At 49.8% G+C, this 21,470-nt stretch overlaps 1 protein-coding gene across 7 annotated transcripts in view; it reads right to left on the reverse strand.

Annotated features, from left to right (window-relative positions):
- LOC144822239 (caspase-1-like) overlaps window positions 1–21,470 on the reverse strand; it is a 415,881-nt gene that overhangs the window by 63,398 nt on the left and 331,013 nt on the right. For 4 of the 7 annotated variants that reach the window (XR_013608589.1, XM_078679501.1, XM_078679500.1 and 1 more), the window contains exon 7: window positions 714–823. The exons of the other annotated variants lie outside the window; for them this stretch is intronic. Coding sequence is in view for 3 of the 4 variants with exons in the window: in XM_078679501.1 (XP_078535627.1) it covers window positions 714–823 (110 nt within the window). In the remaining variant the exon portion in view is untranslated. The remainder of the gene's footprint in view (window positions 1–713; window positions 824–21,470) is intronic. 7 annotated transcript variants of the gene reach the window in all.

Genomic DNA, 21,470 nt, shown 5'->3' on the forward strand with positions numbered 1-21,470 from the left:
AATGGTCGAATCAAAACTTGATGATCGGTTCTTTTGAAGTTTAGGTCAAGTTCCAGGGGCACTAGAGGAGTGCCTCTCGGAACCCTTGCCAAACTTCGCATAAAGTTATTATCTAAGAGACAGAACGTTTCCTTTGAGCCGGGACCCCATATTTCTGCCCCATAAAGGACCGCTGATTGAACCTTGGCCTTAAATAGTTCCATCACGGGGGAAGCTGCTTTACTTGTACTTAGACTTTGCTCCCTAAGAATAGGTTTAGCATTCTGGGCAAAAATTAATTTGCTTTTATCCATTTGGGCTTTCCAGGTAAAGTTTGAATCCAAAGTCACCCCCAAATATGAAAAATGAGGGACGGATTCCAGCTTTTCACCGTTTAGTGTAAGACAACCTCTGTCAGGTTTTATGGGATTTAGGGCCATACGTGATTTCCTTGAAGGAGGTTTTGCCGCAGTCAGATCTGCAGAGCAGGTGCAAGGTAGTGGTCTTAGATGGGGAAGTGACCAGTGGGAGTTATAAAGAGGTAACAGTTGGGGGGCGGGGGGGCCTAGAGAGTACATGAGATGTGGGATGGCAGCGACATAACATATAAACATTCTAAAAAAGTAGCCCTAAATATGTCTATGCCATGCATCACAAACCCCTTAAAATAGCTGTGTTTCACCATTTGACCATGTCCCTCTTGCTTCAATCATATTAGTCATTATTGTCCCCACCTTACGGAAAAGGTCGTTCACGGACTCGGTGCAGGCATCTTTTCGTATGATCTCTACAAGTGGCTGTATAAAGATGGAGCCGGTGTTAACATTTCTCCACGATAGTGTGTCTGTTGGGAAAATTGGACAGGCGTCATCTTGCTGTATGAGAGAGAGGATTGATGGAGGCAAAAAAAGTGAAAGTGGGGTCATCCCATCATACAGAGGGCCCTAACACATTCAGAGATAAAGAGATAATTATGGAACAAGCAATGCAAACACATTGGCTAGCATCACCCACTTTCCCTAGTGCCCGTCACTCTCTACTCCCAAAAAGTGCTCCTTTGACTGTTCATGTGCATTGACTTGCCGCCGTCATGCTCTGCTCTAAATAAAACTCAATTCCTTGCATCTCTGCTACCTGGAACACTCTTAGTGTTGTTTCTGCTCCATTTCAAGCCCCCAGGCCTGGCGTTGGACCTGGATTCTTGGTTTAGAATCCAGTGATGTTAGAATGTGGAAACTCAACTTTAGCGTGTGGTGCCTCCTTTTATCTATTACATGCTTCTCTTCTGGCTGTCATTCTCCTCTATGTATCTATCTTCACTCTTTCTGCTGTTAGTTATTTTAGTGATAAACTCCTACACAAAACTGATTGAACAAATGTCTTTATTATTAATGCACAACAATGCCATGGAGCCACCTCGCAGCCCATGTCACAGTGCTTACATACACACATTCCAGAATGAACAACGAGACCTGCACCCACACTGACCTAGGAACAAAACAGTCCTGCTCTACAACCTCATCTAATATAAACATGAAATCCGTGCAAACACTGAATATAGAACAAAAGACCTGGGTATGAAGCAAGTTGCTTCACTACTACAGGATAAAATCATGCAACCTCACAGGTAATCAACATGCCCTACCTCCCTCTCGCTTGCTTGCTGTGGAGCGTGGATGGTCCGGAAAACTCCTGTCCACTGTATTGATCTCCCTCTCATGATCACATCTTGCCTAACCAAGCTGCTTGCAACCCACACCACACACTTATCATCATGACAAGGATGTGTTGACCTCATGAAAGTATTATATGCTTTCATTGGCATCATCATGAAAGCACTACAACATGCTCACCCCCTTTCTGTCACTTCCTCACCACACATCTTTCCTAAGCGTCTCCACCAACACTAAGCAACTCTCTTCTTACTCCATTTCTAGCCATTATGTAATACCACCTGCCACACATGATCACTTTTCACCTTTAGTGGTTCCATATCTTATTAATATTCTCTCCTTTAATTCCTAGGTTCACCTTAACCTAATTCCTGGCCCTTATCCTATCATTCTTCGAGTAAGGAATGTTGTTGGTTTCTGCTTCCACATCCTTCCCACCAACGTGGTAGCAACTTTGTTTTTGGTTCTCAATTTCCCTGAATACCGCCCACAATATTCTGCCTACTACACAGTGCCATCTGAATAGCCTCTTTGATTAGGCCATGTATCTGTTCAACAAAAGCATTCCCCTACAGATTGTATAGTAATGTTCTTACATACCTCACTACGTACAAGTTTAAAAACAGTTGCATAGTCCATGAATAAGAACTCTGGACAACCTTCCATCCTGAAAACCCTATGAAAAACTACCACCCCAGATTCAGCTGTGATACTTCTTACAAATTCAACATCCATCCACTAGGAGAAAACAGTCACGAGAACTACTACATACCATTCAGAATCATCCTGATAGTCCATCGGGCAAATTAAATACATGTACACTTCTAAAATCCCCGTCCTGCCTTTCTGACCACTCAAACTCCTTACCGTTTCTCAGTAACTCTCATGGACTTAGAGTAACACTCTATCAACACCAAAAACAAGCAGTTGATCTACTCCTTGGTGCGACTGTGCTAATCTGAGGGATCTCACCAAATCATCTTTTGGCTTAATGCACAAGTTACTTACCTTCGATAACGATATATCTGTAAGAAACATTAGTTAGTTATAGATTCCTAACATTAGAATTACCCCCAGGCGTCAGACTGGATCCGGAAAGTTTTTTCGTCAGCAGTACCTCTGCGCGTCGGTCGGCTACGTGTCCGTCGTTGTCGCCAATCCTGGAGAACAGAATACCCAAAGAAGCTGTCGCTCCGGACTTGGCTGTCCAGGCAGTAGTGTTTGGTGAACGTGTGCAGCGATGCCCACGTGACTGCCTGACAGATGTCATTCAGAGGCACTCCCCTTCCCAAGGCAGTAGTGGCTGCCGTCGCCCTAGTGGAGTGAGCGCGTAGCCCGACTGGAGGCTCTTTTTAGCCAGAGAGTAACAAGCCTTAATACACAACACAACCCAACTCATCGAGAAATGGTGCGTTTGTGTACGGCTCGACCCTTCTTGCACCCACGTCGCCAACAAAAAGTTGATCATCCACCTGGAACTGTTTTGTGCGATCCAGATAGAAGAAGACCGCAAGCTTTGGGTCCAGACGGTGGAGCCTCTCTGCGGAGGCGGAAAGAAGGTGCGCAAAGAAATGGTCTGACCAATGTGGAAGACAGTGACCATCTTAGGAAGAAAGGATGGACGGGTCCTGGGAACCACCTTGTCCGCATGAACAGACAAGAAAATGGGTTTTGAAGAAAGAGCCTGGAGCTCACTCACCCTTCTAGCGGAAGTGATGGCTGCCAGGAAAGCAGTCTTAAGAGTTAAGAGACGTAATGGACAATATTGAAGCGGCTCAAAGGGAGCACACATTAAATAAGTTAGCACAAGATTCAAGTCCCACTGAGGCATAACAAATGGAATTGGAGGAAAAAGATGTGTTAAGCCTTTCAAGAAATGGTTAACTACCGCGGACTTGAAAAAAGAAAGCTGAACTGGCAGCCGAAGGAAGGTAGAGATGGCAGAAAGGTACCCCTTGTTAGTGCTCATAGCAGAGCCCTGCTGGGCAAAAGATCGAAGGAACAAGATTACTTTAAAAGAGGGACAGAAAGGGGATCCACAGCCTTTGCTGTGCACCATGCCACAAATTTGTTCCACCTGCAGGCCTATACCGTCTTTTAGGGGGGGACGTCACAAACTTCAGGAGGCAGGTCGAAAGACGTCAACTGCCGCTGCTCAATCGTCGCGCAAGGAGGTGGAGAGTGGACAGGTATGCGCGGAGGACCGTCCCCTGCTACTGCGACAGAAGCTTCTCTCGATGAGGCAGTCTGATTGGAGGATCGATGGCCATTTTGAGCAGCTCGTGATACCAGACTCTTCATGCCCAATCTGGAGCCACAAGAATGACTTGGGCCCGGTTTCGCCTTATCTTCTTCAGCACTCTGGGCAGAAGTGGTATAGGCGGAAAGGCGTACAACAGAACGCAAATCCACTCGCGACGAAAAGCGTCGCCTAGCGAGTGCCACCTTGGAAATTACAACGTGCAGAATTGCTGACATTGCGCGTTCTCTTCGGTGGCAAATAGATCTAACCAAGGCTCTCCACACTGTTGAAAGAGACCTTGCACCACCTCCGAGTGAAGACGTCATGCGTGATCCATCATGCACCTGCGGCTGAGTTCGTCCGCCCTGGCGTTCCGAGAATCTGCCAGGTGTTGAACCACCAAGGAAATGCCTTGATTTTCCAGCCATTTCCAGAAGCGGAGGGCCTCCTGACATAGGGTCCACAACACCCCCCGCCCTGTTTGTTGCAATACCACATGGCGGTGCTGTTGACGGTGGACATCTGCACTACTTTTCCCTGGACAGAGGGAAGGAATGCCTTCAGTGCAAGACGAATTGCCTGGAGCTCCTGAAGGTTAATGTGAAGCCCGGACCCTGCCAGAGACCAGAGGCCTCTGATCTCCGCCTCTCCCATGTGGCCGCCCCATCCCAGAAGGAAGGCATCCGTCACCACAGTGTGGTCTGGTTGGGAAAGGAAGAGGGATCTGCCATTGACCCAATCCTGGTTCATAAGCCACCACTGCAGTTGTCGAGCAGTGCCCTACGAGATCTGGACGCAATCGGACAGATTCCCATGATGTTGCGCCCACTGGAACTTCAGGTCCCACTGTAGAGCCTGCATATGCCACCTGGCATGATCGATCAGCAGGATGCAGGAGGCCATGAGGCCCAGCAGCCTCAGGGTCATTCTGACCGAAACCCGGGACAGAGGCTGAAAGATCGCAATCATAGCCCGAATATCCCGGACTAGCTGTTCAGGAGGAAAGACCCGAAACTGCGTCGTGTCCAGAACCACTCCGATGAAGAGGAGTTTCTGAGAGGGAATCAGGTGCGACTTCGGCACATTGATGGAGAACCCCAGCAAATGCAGGAGGTCAGCCATAGTCTGGAGGTGGGAGGCTGCCTGGGGCGAGCCTGCCTTCAACAGCCAGTCGTCGAGATAGGGGAAGACTGAAACCCCTGATCCGCGCAGATGAGCTGCGACCGCCGCCATCACTTTCATGAACACCCGAGGGGCGCTAGTAAGGCCAAAGGTGAGTACGATGAACTGAAAGTGCTCATGGCCTACCGTGAACCGTAGGTAACGCCAGTGGGCCGGCAGGACGGGGATGTGAAAATTAGCGTCCTGCAAGCCCAACGCTACTATCCAGTCTTGCAGGTCGAGGGAAGACAAGACCTGAGCAAGCGTCAACATCTTGAACTTCTCCTTCTGGAGGAAGCAATTGACTTCCCTGAGGTCCAAGATAGGACGCAGGCCCTTGTCCTTCTTGGGAACCAGAAAGTAATGGGAGTAACAACCACAACCTACTTCTGGAACAGGAACGCGCTCGATGGCTCCTTTGGCCAAGAGAGTTGTAACTTCCTGCTGGAGAAGGGCCAGATGATCCTCCGACATGCTGTGGTATCGCGGTGGCGTGGCTGGAAGGGTAGTCTCAAAGGGGAGGGAGTAGCCCCTAAGGACTACTTGCAAAACCCACCTGTCTGAAGTGATGGTGCGCCAGTGGGGGGGGAGGGGTGATGGCGAATTCTGCTGCCCACTGGCGTTTGATGGGCCTGAAAGATCGGACTAGGAGATTTTGGAGCCTGCTGCAGACGGGTGGTTGGACAGGCCCGCCTGCTGGCCTCGGAACCTCGCCAGTTGTTTCCACGTCCCCGGCCTTGCGGAGGTTGGGTAACTTGCTGCGGCCTGTGGACCTGGGTGGGACGTAGCGGGGCACCCCTTCCGTAGCCACGAAAGTGGCGAAAAGCAGACTGCGCCAGATGGGAGTAGAGGCCCTAGAACTTGGCTGTAGCCTGTGAGTCCTTGAAGCGCTTTAGGGCCTTGTCTGCTTTGTTGCCAAAAAGGCGACGGCCATCAAAGAGCATGTCCATCAAGCTGTTCTGGACATCCCCTGAAAAGCCAGTGGACCTCATCCAGATGTAGCGACGAAGCGCTACTGACGTTGAAATGGTCCTGCCCAGAGAGTCTGCGGTGTGCAGCCCACAACGGAGTGTAAACTTTGCTGCATCTCTCCGGGCGGCAACAGCCTGGGAGAGCACTGCCCGGGCCTCCTCCGGACACTGAGGCAGCACTTGCGCCACCATACCCCACACTGAGTGCGAATAACGGCCCAAGAGACATGCGGTGTTTACGGACCGCAGTCCTAAGCTGGCGGAAGAGAACATTTTCTTGCCAAGATGGTCCAGCTTCTTGGATTCCCGTTCCGGTGGAGCGGTAGGGAAGGCGCTTTTGGAGGTGGAGGCTTGGACCACCAAGCTCTCTGGGGTGGGGTGTTGGGAGATGAGTGGGGTCGCCCGAAGATGGACGGTGGCACTGGGCGATCATCCTGTCCACATGCCCAAAAGGACGTCAATGTGGGCCTCATTAAACGGAACAGGGGCTCAGAAGAACTTGCCGCCAGTCAAAGCACCTCAGTCAGGAGGTTAGCCCTGACCGTCAACGTAAGAAGCTCGAGTTCGAGAGTCTTGGCCAACCTACGCAACACCACAGCGTATGATGCTCCCTCCTCCGTATCCACGGTATAAGGAGACAACATGCCAAGGTCGGGTGAAGTGTCCTGCTCAGTATCTAGCTGGTCAGTTAAAGGGTCACCTGACAACTCCCAGTCCTCCTCCTCATCCTCTGGGTGCCACTGTTGTTGGAAAAGGACCCCAGGAGTGAACAGGGCCATGAAAACCCGACCCGGTGCCAGATCGGGCATCGGCTCTGTGTCCACGTCGGGATGGAGGCCGTGGTCGATGATGCCCGGGGGCATGACCGGGCCCCGCACGCGGGAGTGGCACCACCCTTGTGCTTATTTGGATTGGCAGACCGACGAAGAGAAGTCGAAGAGCGACAATGCTTCTTCGACTTCTTCTTATGCTTCGACTTACCCGACCCCGAGTGTGAAGACTTTGATGATTTAAAACCGGAATGGTGGTGACTACGCGAACGGTCCCTCGACCTCTCTCTCGACCAGGACCTCGAACAGCATGGAGCTGACTGTCGGCGTTCAAGCAGCTTTCGGGCCGCTTCCGCAAAGCCTTTGGCGTCAATAACTGACAGGCGGAGCACGACTTGGGGTCGAGGTCGCACTCCAGGCAAAAGAGGCACATGCAGTGTGGATCCGTCACCGACATCAATCGGTTACAGGAACCGCGGCCTCAAAACTGGTCATCCCTCATGCACCTGTTCGGAAGTCTGAGTCTCGAAACAAGACGTCGACAAAAGTCGATAAAAACGTAGTCAAAAAATGACTGAGGTACCGCTCTTTCCGAATCTGCGCTGGCGAGCGCGGAAAAAGAAAGAACTGACGTCAGCGCGCGAGGGCGGCGTCTAAGTAGCTGCCGCAACGTCAACCAAGATGCCGATGACGGATGCTAAGGCAACCGATGCCACCTTCCGACGCGCAGAGGTACTGCTGACAAAAAAACTTTCCGAATCAAGTCTGATGCCTTGGGGTAATTCTAAGGTAAGGAATCTATAACTAAGGTGTTTCTTGCAGATACCCAAATGTGAGATCATGTACCCTAAATATTCATTTTCCTGCAATCAAATCACACAGACAGTTATCTGTGTAAAGATCCTCACTCCATTCCATTTCAGTGTCTCCAAAATTGTCAATGTCATCTAGAAAGAAATGTACATTGCTTATATTTCTAAAAAAAGCTACTCGTCATCCATTGAAAGACGCTAGACGTGATGCAAGACCAAAGGGAAGTCTTCTAAATTGATAAACCTCCATGTTATGAATGCAGTGAAGGGTTTAGACATTCATCGGAGTCAAATCAGATGATATGCAGACTTTAAATCCAGTCTTGTGAAGTACTTGGTATTTTTTAATAATAAAGCCATTTCATTGATGTTCATCGTGGGAAAACGGTCAACAATGATTTGTTGGTTAAGACAACTTAAACCAACAAAAACCCTCAGGTGCCCATCAGCTTTTTTCGAATAACCACAACAGCTGCCATCCGGATGCTTCAGCTGCTTCAATGATTCCCTCTCTACATATATATCTTCAAGCATACTTCTCACTTTGCTCCTCACTCTCAAAGTATTTTTCCTCATACTATGTGTAGGAAGCTGGCTTTGTACTTAGTTTGCTAAAACGAGGTACACTATTCAAAAAGTCCAGGAGACCCTAATTGGCTTACAGGGGCTGCTTGCTTTAACAATCCCAAAGTGCTCTATTTGTGGTAGTGTGTTTAAAAAGTTTGCTTATCAGAGGGGAGTGTTGAGTATTTGTTGAAACACAGAGTCAATAAATGAGACACACACTCCATTAGAAATCCGAAACCAAATTTGAAAAATAAAACAGTATTCTATATAGTTTTAGACACCAAGATATTCGGGATTAGGTAAGTATTTTCAGCATTATTGTTTTTACAAGGAATAAAGTGAAAAAGATAGAGCTGTCAGATTTGAGGCATGAGCCTCAAATGCGGTAATATCCTACGGAAGGGAAAGACATGTACTGCATACACCTATTTGCAAACAGTTGTAGATGGTACCCTTTTGGTGCTTGGGGACCAGGGTCCAAAGTACCATCAGCATTTTGGGTTTACCTGCCCTGGTGAAGTTCGGGTTCCCAGGTGCTGGTCATGACGGTAGCTTCAAATGTGGTTAGCTGTCAAAGTTTAAACAACCGTTCAAAACAAGAGAGTCTGCAAAGGGGGACTCAAGGACAAGTCTGGGGGAAGCCAAAGGGGGGCTCAGCTCATAGGGACCCACCTCTAGGCCAAGGGGACACCAGCAAAAGACGTGTACTCAGGCCATGGAGCTCGGGTGCATAGGTGCTGGCAGGCTCGCCACTTAGAGTTGGAAGATCTCACGGTTCTCGGTATACCTACAGAGTAGGGAAGAGAAACACAGCAGGGCCCCTTTCGAAGGGGAGCTTGTGTCTCTATGAAGTTTCTCTATGTGAAGGTGAGTTTGGCGGTGGTGGTGTTCAGAATGGACACAAACAAGCCTTAGTGGGCACAAGTGCCCCGGTAGTCAGGTGTACGGGGGCTCCTGAAGGGTCTCGTTTCTCGAAACTCACTGGAGAAACGAGGCTGACCTTCCAGAGCCTCAGGGACCTCCTCCTGTCACGCTGCTCCCGTGGTGGGCTCGATGGCCGACAGCATGGGTTACTGGACAGATGCTTTTGGTGCCTGAAGATGCAGGGGGATGGCGCCTTCACCCCAAGGGAGATGCTGGTTTTTTGTTGAAGTTGCTGTAAGGTCCTCCACAGCTTTAGGAGGATACACAGCTTTGGATGAGTCGGTAGGTGCATTTGTCGAGGTTCCAGCAGCAAGGCAGGGTTTGGTGGCAAGTTGTGGTTAAGCCATCTGTTCTTGCGGTGACTGCTCTCTTGAGTCCTTCTTTAGTTCCCAGCGAATCGGATTTCCTGGTGTTGAGGGGATTCCTAAATATGAATGTAGGTGCATTAAGAGGAGTAGAAGGTAGTAAATTGACTACTTCCCCTGGGATGACTACACCCCCTATATGACTATGTGGAGTGTATCAAGACGCTGCGCCTAACACAAGCAATCCACGGCTCATTGGAATGTATGGGCGCATTCGGTAGCGCAGGGTCCAGGGACCCAAGAGTGTGTTGAAAAAATGCACCCGAAAGGTGTAGCCCACACCTCAATGGAGCTTGTGTGCATGAAAGTAACTCCTAAATTGCTAAATTTGGGGTACAGTACCTGTTGGATCCTGTCCTCTAGTCCTCTTTGTGCGCCTAGGTCGGGCGCTAGCGGGAGAAGTGTGCCAGTTTTTCTACGGTCGACCCAGGGCAAAGCTCATCCCACCTTTGTGTGGTGGGGAAGGAGACTGAAGAAATACTAGAATGTGAACTGCAACCCCAATTGCTGGGAAATGTAATTAAAAAAATTTGATTGAAAAAATGGATCATGTTTCCCAAATAGTGTGGAAAATATAGCAATGCAGAATATCTGAGGGCAGGCAGGGCTAGCGTTGGGAACCAAAGTTAAATTGGCAATCAGAACCATTAATCAGACAACAAATCTTTCAAAAGGACTGGAACACTTAGTGTTAAAAAAACTGAAGTATGCCGTGAGAGTCAAAACTTTATAGATAACAGCATTGCCAGGCTGTTCAGTACTGCCTAAATATATTGTCGCCTGAAGGTAGAGGTCGTAACGCCCTGGTCTTATCCGCTAGATAACAGTGCAACCTACAAGAACACACAGTTGAACTTGAAAGCCAAAACTTTATTGGCAAACTTCAACAAACAGCCTTGACAAAGTAAACAAGCATTGCAAATGCAATAGGTCTCGCATTAGAAAAGTTGGAGTTATTGGTCTTGTAAATGACATTTTATTTATTGGTTTTTAAAATTGCTAAATTGATGGCTTTGTCATTTACAATGCCAATAGTTATAACTTTCGCGAATGTGACACCTATAGCATTTGGAATGCAACATGTTTTGTATTTACGTGACTTAGATGGCAGCTCTGGTCGTTCGGCCACATCTCTAGAGAGCAGGAGAGTGCAGCAGGGAAGAGTAGCACAGCAATGCAATAGGTCTCGCATTAGGAAAGTTTGAGCTATTGGTATTGTAAAGGACACATTTTTTATTTATGTGCTTGTTTTGAAAATAGCGAAATTAATAGCTTTGTTATTTACAATGCCAATAGTTTTATCTTTCGCAAATGTGACACCTATTGTAACACAATATGTGTTGTGAGGGTGAGTGAGGGTGAGGGTGAGGGTGAGGGGTTGAGGGTGAGGGGTTGAGGGTGAGTGAGGGTGAGGGGTTGAGGGTGAGTGAGGGTGAGAGGGTGAGGGTGAGTGAGGGTGAGGGGTTGTGGGTGAGTGAGGGGTTGAGGGTGAGTGAGGGTGAGGGGTTGAGGGTGAGTGAGGGTGGGTGAGGGTGAGGGGTTGAGGGAGGGTGAGGGTGAGTGAGGGTGAGGGGTTGAGGGTGAGTGAGGGTGAGTGAGAGTGAGGGTGAGTGAGGGGTTGAGGGTGAGGGGTTGAGGGTGAGGGGTTGAGGGTGAGTGAGGGTGAGGGTGAGTGAGGGTGAGTGAGGGTGAGTGAGCGTGAGGGTGAGTGAGGGTGAGTGAGGGTGAGGGTGAGTGAGGGTGAGTGAGGGTGAGGGGTTGAGGGTGGGTGAGGGTGAGTGAGGGTGAGTGAGGGTGAGGGGTTGAGGGTGAGTGAGGGTGAGGGTGGGTGAGGGGTTGAGGGTGAGTGAGGGTGAGGGGTTGAGGGTGAGTGAGGGTGAGGGGTTGAGGGTGAGTGAGGGTGAGGGGTTGAGGGTGAGTGAGGGTGAGGGTGAGGGGTTGAGGGTGAGTGAGGGTGAGGGTGAGGAGTTGAGGGTGAGTGAGGGTGAGGGTGAGTGAGGGTGAGGGGTTGAGGGTGAGTGAGGGTGAGTGAGGGTGAGTGAGAGTGAGGGTGAGTGAGGGGTTGAGGGTGAGGGGTTGAGGGTGTGAGGGTGAGGGGTTGAGGGTGAGTGAGGGTGAGGGGTTGAGGGTGGGTGAGGGTGAGTGAGGGTGAGGGGTTGAGGGTGAGGGGTTGAGGGTGAGTGAGGGTGAGGGTGAGTGAGGGTGAGGGTGAGTGAGGGTGAGTGAGGGTGAGTGAGGGTGAGGGTGAGTGAGGGTGAGGGGTTGAGGGTGAGTGAGGGTGAGGGGTTGAGGGTGAGTGAGGGTGAGGGGTTGAGGGTGAGTGAGGGTGAGTGAGGGTGAGGGGTTGAGGGTGGGTGAGGGTGAGTGAGGGTGAGTGAGGGTGAGTGAGGGTGAGGGTGAGTGAGGGTGAGGGGTTGAGGGTGAGTGAGAGTGAGGGTGAGTGAGGGGTTGAGGGTGAGGGGTTGAGGGTGAGTGAGGGTGAGGGTGGATGTGGTGGTGGATGTGGTGGTGGATGTGGTGGTGGATGTGGAGGTGGTGGTGGATGTGGTGGTGGATGTGGTGGATGTGGGGTGATTGCGGCTTGCAAGCTTATTCCGCTCACGTTATGCAGTTTCAAACATGATTGCCACTATTACTCTCAAATTCACTTGGCAGCAAACTGGTGAACTAATTAAAAGAAAGTCGTATTCAGCGTTATGGCCGGTACTTTATTCCAGCAAAGTGGCAAGCCAGTACACACCAATGAGCTAGTAAAGCTAAAAACACACCACATGGCACAATTGCTGGCTGAGCGAGCAGAAGTAAGCCAAACAGCTTTCCCGTAGCTAAGGAGAGCTGAGCTCTTTTTGTAGCAGCACGCATAAGAAAAGTCCCGTATTTTCACCAAAACACTCTCTGATAATGATCAGCCGAATTCAGAAGGCTTCCTGCCCTCATATATTCCCAAGAGAGCAGTAATCTTATAAGGAAATGCTGTCATCACACCTAAGGCTACGGATGAGGAGAGCTTGCTGGAAGACATTCAATTAATGAAAAAAAAAAAAAGAAAAGGAGACACGGCCGGCCGGCCGTGAACTGAAAGCACGGCCGGCCGGCCGTGAAAAAGCCTTTGATGCCGCAGGGGGTAATTAGGGGAGGAGAATGGCTGGGCTGAGGCACAGCGCCAAGCCTTTGATGCAGCAGGGGGCGGAGCGGGAAGAGCTGCTGGCGGCACTAAGCTGACGATTTGATGCTGTGCACGCGCATTTTAACTAATTGCGCTTGCGCATTGAGTTAAAAGTGCACATGCACTTCATCAAATCGCCAGTGAATCGCCAGTGTAGGTAAGCTTTGTTTAGGCCCCCATAGTCTCGCTCTGCTCAATGCGCATGCGCATTGACAGGCGAGACCTAAAAACACTTAAATGTCCAGTATAGAAAGGCAGATCTTGGAAAGCAATTCATTTATAGGTAAAATCAACTCGCTACCACACTTATGATCAAAATAAAAACACGTGGGCTTATCATATTCTGAGACTGAAGCCAAAGACAGTGTCTGCTTAGGTCAGGACAGATAGCACATACAAGAGAACAGAGAGTACTCACTCAGGACTGTGATATCACGATTAAGGTTAACAAAACCCTCACTGAAACAAAAGTGTCAGAGGTCCAAGAGTGGTCAATCTGCAGCTGCCTTGTAATGACACAGAAAAGGGTGCTAATGTTATGATGCCTCATAGGAAACCCGAGTTTGAGGAATAAAGACTTATTGTTGTAACCAACGGGTGGGTGAGGGAAACCATCCTTTAAAAGGGATTCCCCCGTACGCCGTTAAAATATCTAGGAGTTCTGCCAGGTCCCACAGGGTTTTCTGCTCCTTCGCGGAGACACTGACCTAGTCTTCTCTGCTGCTATGCTGCTTGGCCTCTGTAGTGCAGTCGGATAAGCATATAAGGTCCTGGCGGAGAAGAGAGACATGGACTAGAACATCCCAATCTTTTCATCTAAGCATGTGTGCAACTCTTTAATAGCTTGTAGGATCATAGCGGACGACACAGCTTCACCCGCCTCTGGGGCCGGCCCCACTGAGGAATCCCCTCTAGTCCCCTCCATTAAGGAGGTTGGCGTAGCACATTCGTCTATCTTCCCCTGTCTGGAAGACGCAAATGTCTTGTTCTTCATCATCTTATCTGCAGTCTCTGGGGCCTTCCTTACATGAGGAGAGGCCACCAAGAGTCTTTGGGCCTAGCCTTAACTACTTTGTGTCTATTGTCACCACTTCTTGCTACTTCTACACCAAAGTTCTAGGCCTACATGTCCAGGGTCCACTCTCACGTATGCCAAGGGGTGTTCTCTAGTTGTCAAGTTGTTCGGGCCCAGGTTTTTTTTACCCCATGGACATAACAGCACTGTTCTTCAATGGCCATTTCCCAGCTCTTTGTTGTCAATTCCTCTAGAAGCATAGGATCACGGTGTTTGACACACCAGGGCACCGCTGTGGACCCAGAGTGTGAAGTACAGCTTTAAGACGGAGACTTGAAGTAGACGAAGCGATCGTTTTGAAGTAAGAAGGTTTATTCTTTAGATTCAATTAGCATAACACGGGAGCACAGCTGTCTTGGTAGTAGTCCAACTGCTAAATGCTTGATTCAGCAGTTGGAGTTTCTAGGATGCGCCTTTGAAGGTAAACATACCTGAAGGTGCGCACGCCGTGGAATACTATGTTACAAAGCATAAGAGTAATGAACATAAACGAACAACACAAAGTAATACATTTTTTTTTTTTTATTCCGAAATTCTTTATTGTATATAGAAAAATATAATTTTACATACAGGGAAGAGGCTTATACATGAGTGGAAAAAGAAAGAGAAAAGAAAATAGGCTGAAGAGGAGAAAGAAAGGAGGAAATAAGGAAAGAAAAGAAAAAGGGGGGGGGGGGCGGTAGTCCGTACTCTTGAGATCATTCGCCAGTTCGTAGTCTCATAGTCTCATAGTCCATATTGCGTCCATTGGTGTTCCATGGCATTTGTACGTCTCTGTGATCAATCATCTTGTGCCCCGCGCCGCCCCGGGGGGACAGTGGAGAGAGATATAGATAAAGTAGGAGATGTGCACGTTGTTCTGTTAGCACTGACCTATTTCAGCAAGCGCCCTCAGATGTATCTCGTTCACGCCTACGGTGGCTTGTGTGATGACAGGTAGTGGTCTAAGGATCCCCACATGGTCGACTGCTTGTGCGTCTTCGGTGTGTGTTTTGCTGTCATGTTGTCCGCCCCCTTAAGGAACGTGACCCAGTTGAGCCACGCCTGTGGAGCCGCCTTTGATGTGTCCTTCCAGTTAGTTAGGACTACTTTGACTGCGGCTGTCAGCAGGAGATCTATGAGGTCCCCGGTCCTCTGTCTTTGTGATTGCCTGGGACGTGAACCCTAGGGCCAGGCTTGTGAGGTCTGTTTGTATGTCTATGCCTGTGATCTCGTGGATAAGTGTTCTGATCTTCCCCCAAAAGTCCTTGATTTTTGGGCATTTTAGTAGGAGGTGTTCTAAGTCTCCCCTTTCTTTATCACAGTTCCAGCACACGTCGCTGTCTCTAATGCCTACGGTGGCTAATCGGGCTGGTGTCCAGTATGCCTTGTGTATCAGCCAGAATTTTGTCTGGTTCAGCGTGGCCGTCACTTTTTTCCGACTAGTGGACCTCCATAGCTCTGCTTTAGCTTCCTCACTGAGTGCTTGACCTGCTGCCTCCCCCCAGAAGTTTATGACCTTGTCATTGAGTTTGGTGTGTTTGGGGCCTAGGATCTTGTAGAGGTGTGCTACCTGGTGTCCTAGCGTGTTCAGGCTGTTAGCCAGCTGTATTATCGAGGGTGTCTGGGTGTTGAGGTTCGCCTTCCTTATTGCGACTTTTATCTTCAGGAAGTTGTATAGTTCTACGCTGTTTAGGTTGTACTCTCCTTTCAGGGTGTCGAATGTTACGTCAGCGCCCTTGTTCTTAAGGTCCCTGGCTGTGGATATCCCTTGGCTATACCAGTCGTGCATGTCTAGGACCTTACCCCTGTATTTTAGGGATGGGTTGTGCCAGATTGATTCAAAGGGCCCTCCTTTGATGCTCGTGTTTAGAAGTTTGTTAATTTTTAGCAGAGCTCGTTTTGTGTTTCTGAGTACCGGGTTGTCTTTGATTGCCGGGTGTTTGGTGGCCGTGAGGAGGGTGATGGGTTTCATACCTTTTAGCAACCCCTGTTCTAGTGTTAGCCATGCCGGTGTGTAGTCCTGTCTTGGGTCTAGCCAGTGCAGTCCCTGTCTAGCTAGGCACGCCTCGTGGAATCGTTTGAAGTTTGTTATGTTTAGCCCCCCCTGTTCCTTTGATAGTCTGAGTTTTTGCAAGCTTATTCTGGCCCTCTTCCCTCTCCATAGGAAATCGTTCAGTATCTTGTCTATCTTTTTGTGGAAGTCATCTGTGTTGGTTAGGGGTAACATGGCTAGCATATAGTTGACCATTGGTGTGAGCATCATTTTTATTGTTTCTACCCTCCCCCACCATGTTGTGAACTTGGGCGACCATCCGTCTACTTTGGCCTTGATTTTCTGGATTATGACCTGTTCATTATGTTCTAGTGTCGTGCTCAAGTTCCTCTCGAAGAGAATGCCTAGATACTTAATAGGTTTATTTTGCCACGCTAGGCCTGACGTTCCGAGTACTGTACTTGTTGTGTGGATGTTTAGGGGCTTGCATTCTGATTTGTCCTTGTTGAGTTTGTACCCTGAGACCTGGGCGTACCTCTGTCATTATTAACACATCATCTGCATACGCCGCTAGCTTAAATTTTTCTCCTCCTATTGGCACCCCAGCTATATCTTCGTTCGTTCGAATCATTGTTAGGAGCGGTTCTATTGCCAATAGGAAGAGGCCGGGTGAGAGTGGACAGCCTTGTCGCGTACCTCTGCCCAGGTTTAGTATGTTTGAGGTGCCGCCGTTCACTACCACTCGCGCCTTGGGGCTGTTGTAAAGCGCCATCACCATCCTCTTGTAGTTGGGTCCTAGCCCGAATTTCCCCATGCAGTGATCTAGATAGGGCCATGAGACTCTGTCAAACGCTTTTTCGGCGTCCAGGGCTATCATTACGGCCGCTTTGCTACTCTGGGCCGAGTGGTTGATTATATGGCATAGTAGTCTGGTGTTGTCATGGGACATGCGGTTTTTGAGGTATCCTACCTGGGAGTTGTGTATGAGTTTAGGTAGGTAGGCGTTAAGTCTGTTGGCTAGTATCTTCGCGTATATCTTGCAGTCTACATTTATGAGTGAGATCGGCCTGAAGTTCTTCGCCTCTGTCGTGTCCTTCCCTTCCTTTGGTATGACTATTATATTTGCCTCAGCCATTGATGGGGTCATGCGTCCTTTGCGGACGCACTCCTCAAATACCTGTTTCAAAGTGGGTTGGAGTGTGGTCAGGTATTGTTTATAGAACCCTGCTGTAAAGCCGTCAGGCCCTGGTGCCTTGTTTTCTTTGAGGCTGGCCGTGGCTTTCCTTATCTCATCCTCTGTGACTGTTAGCTCTAGGACGTCTCGTTCTCGGTCTGTTAGTGTGGGTGTGGCTATGCTGTTAAGGAGTTCCTCGCCCCCGTCCTCTTTTAGCGTGTCGTCTCTTGTGTATAGACCCTCATAGAAGTCCCTGAATACCTCCAGGATGTCCTTATTGGCAGTCTGGGCCTTGTTGTGTTTGTCTTTGATTGCCCCAATTGTGTGCTGCTTTTGTTTCCCTTTCAGATAGGTTGCTAGGTTTTTCCCCGCTTTGTTGGCAGTGCATAGGTTGATTGATTTGTATTTGTTGATCCAGGTCCCTGCTCTTTCGCTTAATATCCTGTTGAGCTCATACTTCAGTTTGGTTAGCTCTGTGAGTGTGTTGTTGTCTTCTAGGCTGGCTATGTGGCTGTTCTCTAGTGTTTTGATCTCTTTCTCCAGGTCGGCGATCCTTTTGTTCCTTGCTTTGTTCATTTTCCCTTTTATTGTCATTACTATCCCCCGTATGGTCGCTTTAAGGGCGTCCCATAGTACCTCTCTAGGTGTTTCTGGTGTGTCGTTGATTGTCAGATACTCTCTAATTGCTGTGTCTATCTCTGCCTTCGCCGATGTGTGTTGAAGAAGGCCGTCATCGAATCGCCACCTGCGTGTTGGCTTCTCGTTGTGTCTGCCTGATAGGGATAGGCTTATATGTGCGTGATCTGATATTGTTCTGGGTCCTATCTCTGTGTGGTCTATGAGGTGTGTGTGTGTTTCTGACATTAGTATATAGTCTATCCGACTATAGGAGTTGTGGGGGTTGGAGTAGAATGTATATTCTCTGGCGTCCGGGTTGCTTAGGCGCCACGGGTCCTTAAGCCTCAGTTTTGTGCACAGGTTCCTAAGGATGTTAGGGCTAGTAGTTGGGTAGCGTCTGCAGGGGTGCTTGTCTATTGCTGGGTCCAGGACTTGGTTAAAGTCTCCGGCGACGATCAATAGATCTTCCATTGGTAGGTTGTGTAGCTGGGCACCTATCCCCTCCCAAAATTGTTTATCCTCACTGTTAGGGCCGTATATGTTTGCGACATGGTAGGTCTCTCCTGCTCGCTTGAGACTGGTCACTAGTGTCCTGCCCTGGGTGTCTGCTTGGTAGCTTGTAAGAGACAAGTTCGAATTTTTGCTGATTAGTGTTATTACCCCATTCTTTTTGTTCTGGGCTGGCGATCCCACCACCTCCCCTATCCAGTTAGCTCTTAATCGCGGGATGTCTGCCTCTTCTAGTCTGGTCTCTTGTAGCACATAGATGTCGCTTTTAAGTTTCCTTAGGTGTTCGAGCACCTTCCTTCTTTTTACCGGGCTATTCAGCCCCTTGACATTTAGGGAGACTATTTTGATATCTGACCCTATGCTATTCTGGCCGTTATGTGTCATTAATGCTGCTTTGTGTTCGCTGTGCTGGTGGGCTACCATTAGGCTCATTTGCTCTCCTCGTCATGTGCCTAATCATGTCTTCATGTTTCCTTTTGCTCCTACTTGGTGCGAGTGTGAAACAGAAATAAAAGATGCAAGAGTTGCAGAGAAATGAAAGATAGTCAGTAAGCCCATGTACAGAACCCCCCCCTCCCCTTTTCCCCTCCTCCCCACTCCCCCGTTCTCGCCTTCCCGCCCCCCTCCCTCCCTTACTTGCAAAAAGGGTGTGCGACGACAAAGTTCCTCTGCTCGCATCATCCCTGAGGTAGAGTTGGTTTCTTCTTTGGCTGTTGGTGTGCTCTTTACTCGGGTCTCTTTTATGCCCTTCAGTCTCTCTATTGCCGGGGAACATCCTTGTCTTTACATTCTGAGGTAGATCACTGTTCTGTGTTCCCCTGCTGAAGCTTGACGTGTGTCTCTTACTCCGACTGTTCATTCAGCGGCGACGCGCTCCTCTTTGCTGCCCCTGGGCTTTTGTTCTCCTCCATGTCCTCCACTGCAGGACCTTGCAGGTATCGTTTTAGAGCCTCTGGGCATTCAAAAAACATCGTCTTCCATTTGTCTGTTACCTTGAATTTTGTTGGGCTGACGAAGCTGAACGTGGCTCCTCTTCTCCGCAGGGTGTCTCTTTGTGCCAGGAAGCCTTTCCTTAGCTCCACTGTCGGCTTTGAATAGTCCTGGGTCAATACTATCTTGTTGCCGGCCCACGTTAGATTCTGATTCTTCCTGGCGAAGGCAAATATGGCCTCCGTCTGATTTAGTCTCAGCGGGTTGCAGATTATCGCTCTTGGGCCTCTGCCTGTGGCTGGTTTCCCCGCTGGTACCCTGTATGCCTTTTGTACCTCGAAGCCTCTTTGGAAGGTGATACCTGTAAGTTGTGGGATCATCTCCTCTAGCATGACGGCACAGGAGCCTGCCTTATCTTCAGCCCCCTCCGGCACTCCTAGTATTCTTACATTGCCCCTTCTTGCCCTGTCGTCCTTCTCCGCTAGCTGTTTTTGTACAGCATTTGTGGCTGTTCTCAGCTCTGCTATAGCCTTGGTGTGTCTGCTTGTTTCATCTTCTACCGAGCTTATTCGGCTTTCTGCAGCTTCTATTCTTGTGTTTGTTTTGTGGAGGTCCGCTCTAATGGCCGCCATCTCCAGTTGCATGTTCTCCAGCTTGAGTTTTGTCTCTCTTCCCACCTCATTGCCTTCGTTCACTTTCCGCAGGATGGTCTCCAGTGTGACAGGCTCGCCTCTTGCTTTGGACGGGGACCCTTGATTGTCAAATTTTGGTTTCTTCTGCTGCTCACTTGCTGGTTTCCCATCACTGCCTGCCATCGTTCTGATGCCCCTTCTTGACAGGATGTTGACCAGCCTCCCTCCCGCTTGTGCAACCTTTGGTGTGCTCGTTGATTTTGGAGTAGGCGGTTGGGCAGCTTGTCTGTATCTGCTCGGTTCCCTGATGTGTCTTGTTCTTGTTTTTGCCTTCGGTCCTGCCAGCGTGCAGGCTGCCCTGTTCACAGGGCTCTTTGCTCTTTTGCTCTTTTGCGTCTCTTTTGCGTCTCTGCCTTCGTCAAGGCGATGCACAAGGAGCGCCCGTGGGTTGTTTTGGCGCAGAGGTGGCGTTTCGCCCTACCGCTGGGAAATTTAGCACTCCCTTCGCTCTGTGCACTCTGTGCACACTCTGTGGTGCATGTTTGCTGCCTGGGCTGGTTTTGGCTGTTTATGTTTATGTTTATGGCTGTTTTAAGCCCGATTCGGCTATGGTCGTTTCGGGGAGGGGGTGCTCGCTCTGCCCGTTCTGACTCCCTGCTGTGGGTGCTCGCTCTGCCCGTTCCGACTTCCTCTGCCTGTTGTCTCGCAGGAGGGGCCGATTCAGCTAAAGTTCAGCAAGCTCGTGCCTTTGCTGGGGCGCTGTCCCCTTTCTCTGACCCCTCTTTGCGTCTAGCGTGTGCTCGGGGGTGTCAGATATCGTGGCTTGGACGGCAATGGAGACGGTCGTCTAGGTCCGTCAGCTCCACATCCCTGAGGGGTAAACAACCAGCCAAACCGGTCAGAGAAGAACAAAAGAGACAGCACGAGTCGTGGGAAAGATCGGTGCAACTGATAGAGGAGCAAGAGGTGAAGAGCGCAACCACAGGAAGAGGAATGAGCGCCTGAACCCACCGAGCACCCACAAACAGCGTAAAGAAGCAAGATGGCGGTGTGAGGCAAGAAGGGGACGGCCACGAAGGAACGGAGCGAGAGACAGGAAAAGAGGTCCCCACCTCTGAAGCAAGGCAGCGGCGCCTGGAGACCTGTCAGGACAGGCTAAAAACGGTTCCAACCACTATAAGGCAAGTCTGATGAGCCCAAGCGGACGACTAGTCACAGCGACAATAAAAGAAGAGGAAGATCGTGGCACAAAAGGAAAGGAGCGGAAGCAAGCGACTCCAACCTATCCTGAAGCCAAGCTGCCTCCAGCGTCGGGGGGCCAAAACCAAGAGAACCGGAAGTAAGTGGCTACAAGGCGCCATTGCCGGAAGTCTTCCCCGATTTTAAGCGGAAGACGGAGGGGAGGCGACCGAGTGACCCGGAAGCGGAAGGGGAGGCACAAGGCAGCGAGAAAGCGACAGCGGACAAGGAGACGGAGACGCGCGACCATCGGAGGCTGAAGACAGGTGCGCAACTGACGCTAGGAGCTGGAAGGGCTGAGGAGCGAGACTGCCGCCTGAGAAGAGAGGCGCGCCGAGAGCGCAAGGCGAGAGCCTAGCGAAGGCAAGACGGAGAGGAGCCCAGTCAGCGCGTCCACTATCAGGCGGGGCCGGCAGGGGCAAGGAACTAGTGCGACCTAGTGTGAACGGCAAACGTGGCATATTTCACTCACGGACACTGGACAAGGGGGAAACAAGGGGGGCTGCACAGAGCAACACAAAGTAATACATTAAAGGAAAACAGCTGGTTACACAGCCTCACCTCAAAGTCCCTTTCCCATCAGGAGGGGGGGGGGGGGGGGGGGGTATGAGCACAACAGAAAACAGGAAATTATTTCAGGGGGCCTCCGATTTGGAGCTCCCAGCTGAGGTTCCTTTCTGATCATCG

Source organism: Lissotriton helveticus, chromosome 3_1, assembly GCF_964261635.1.
Source record: "Lissotriton helveticus chromosome 3_1, aLisHel1.1, whole genome shotgun sequence".
Classification (NCBI taxonomy): domain Eukaryota; kingdom Metazoa; phylum Chordata; class Amphibia; order Caudata; family Salamandridae; genus Lissotriton; species Lissotriton helveticus.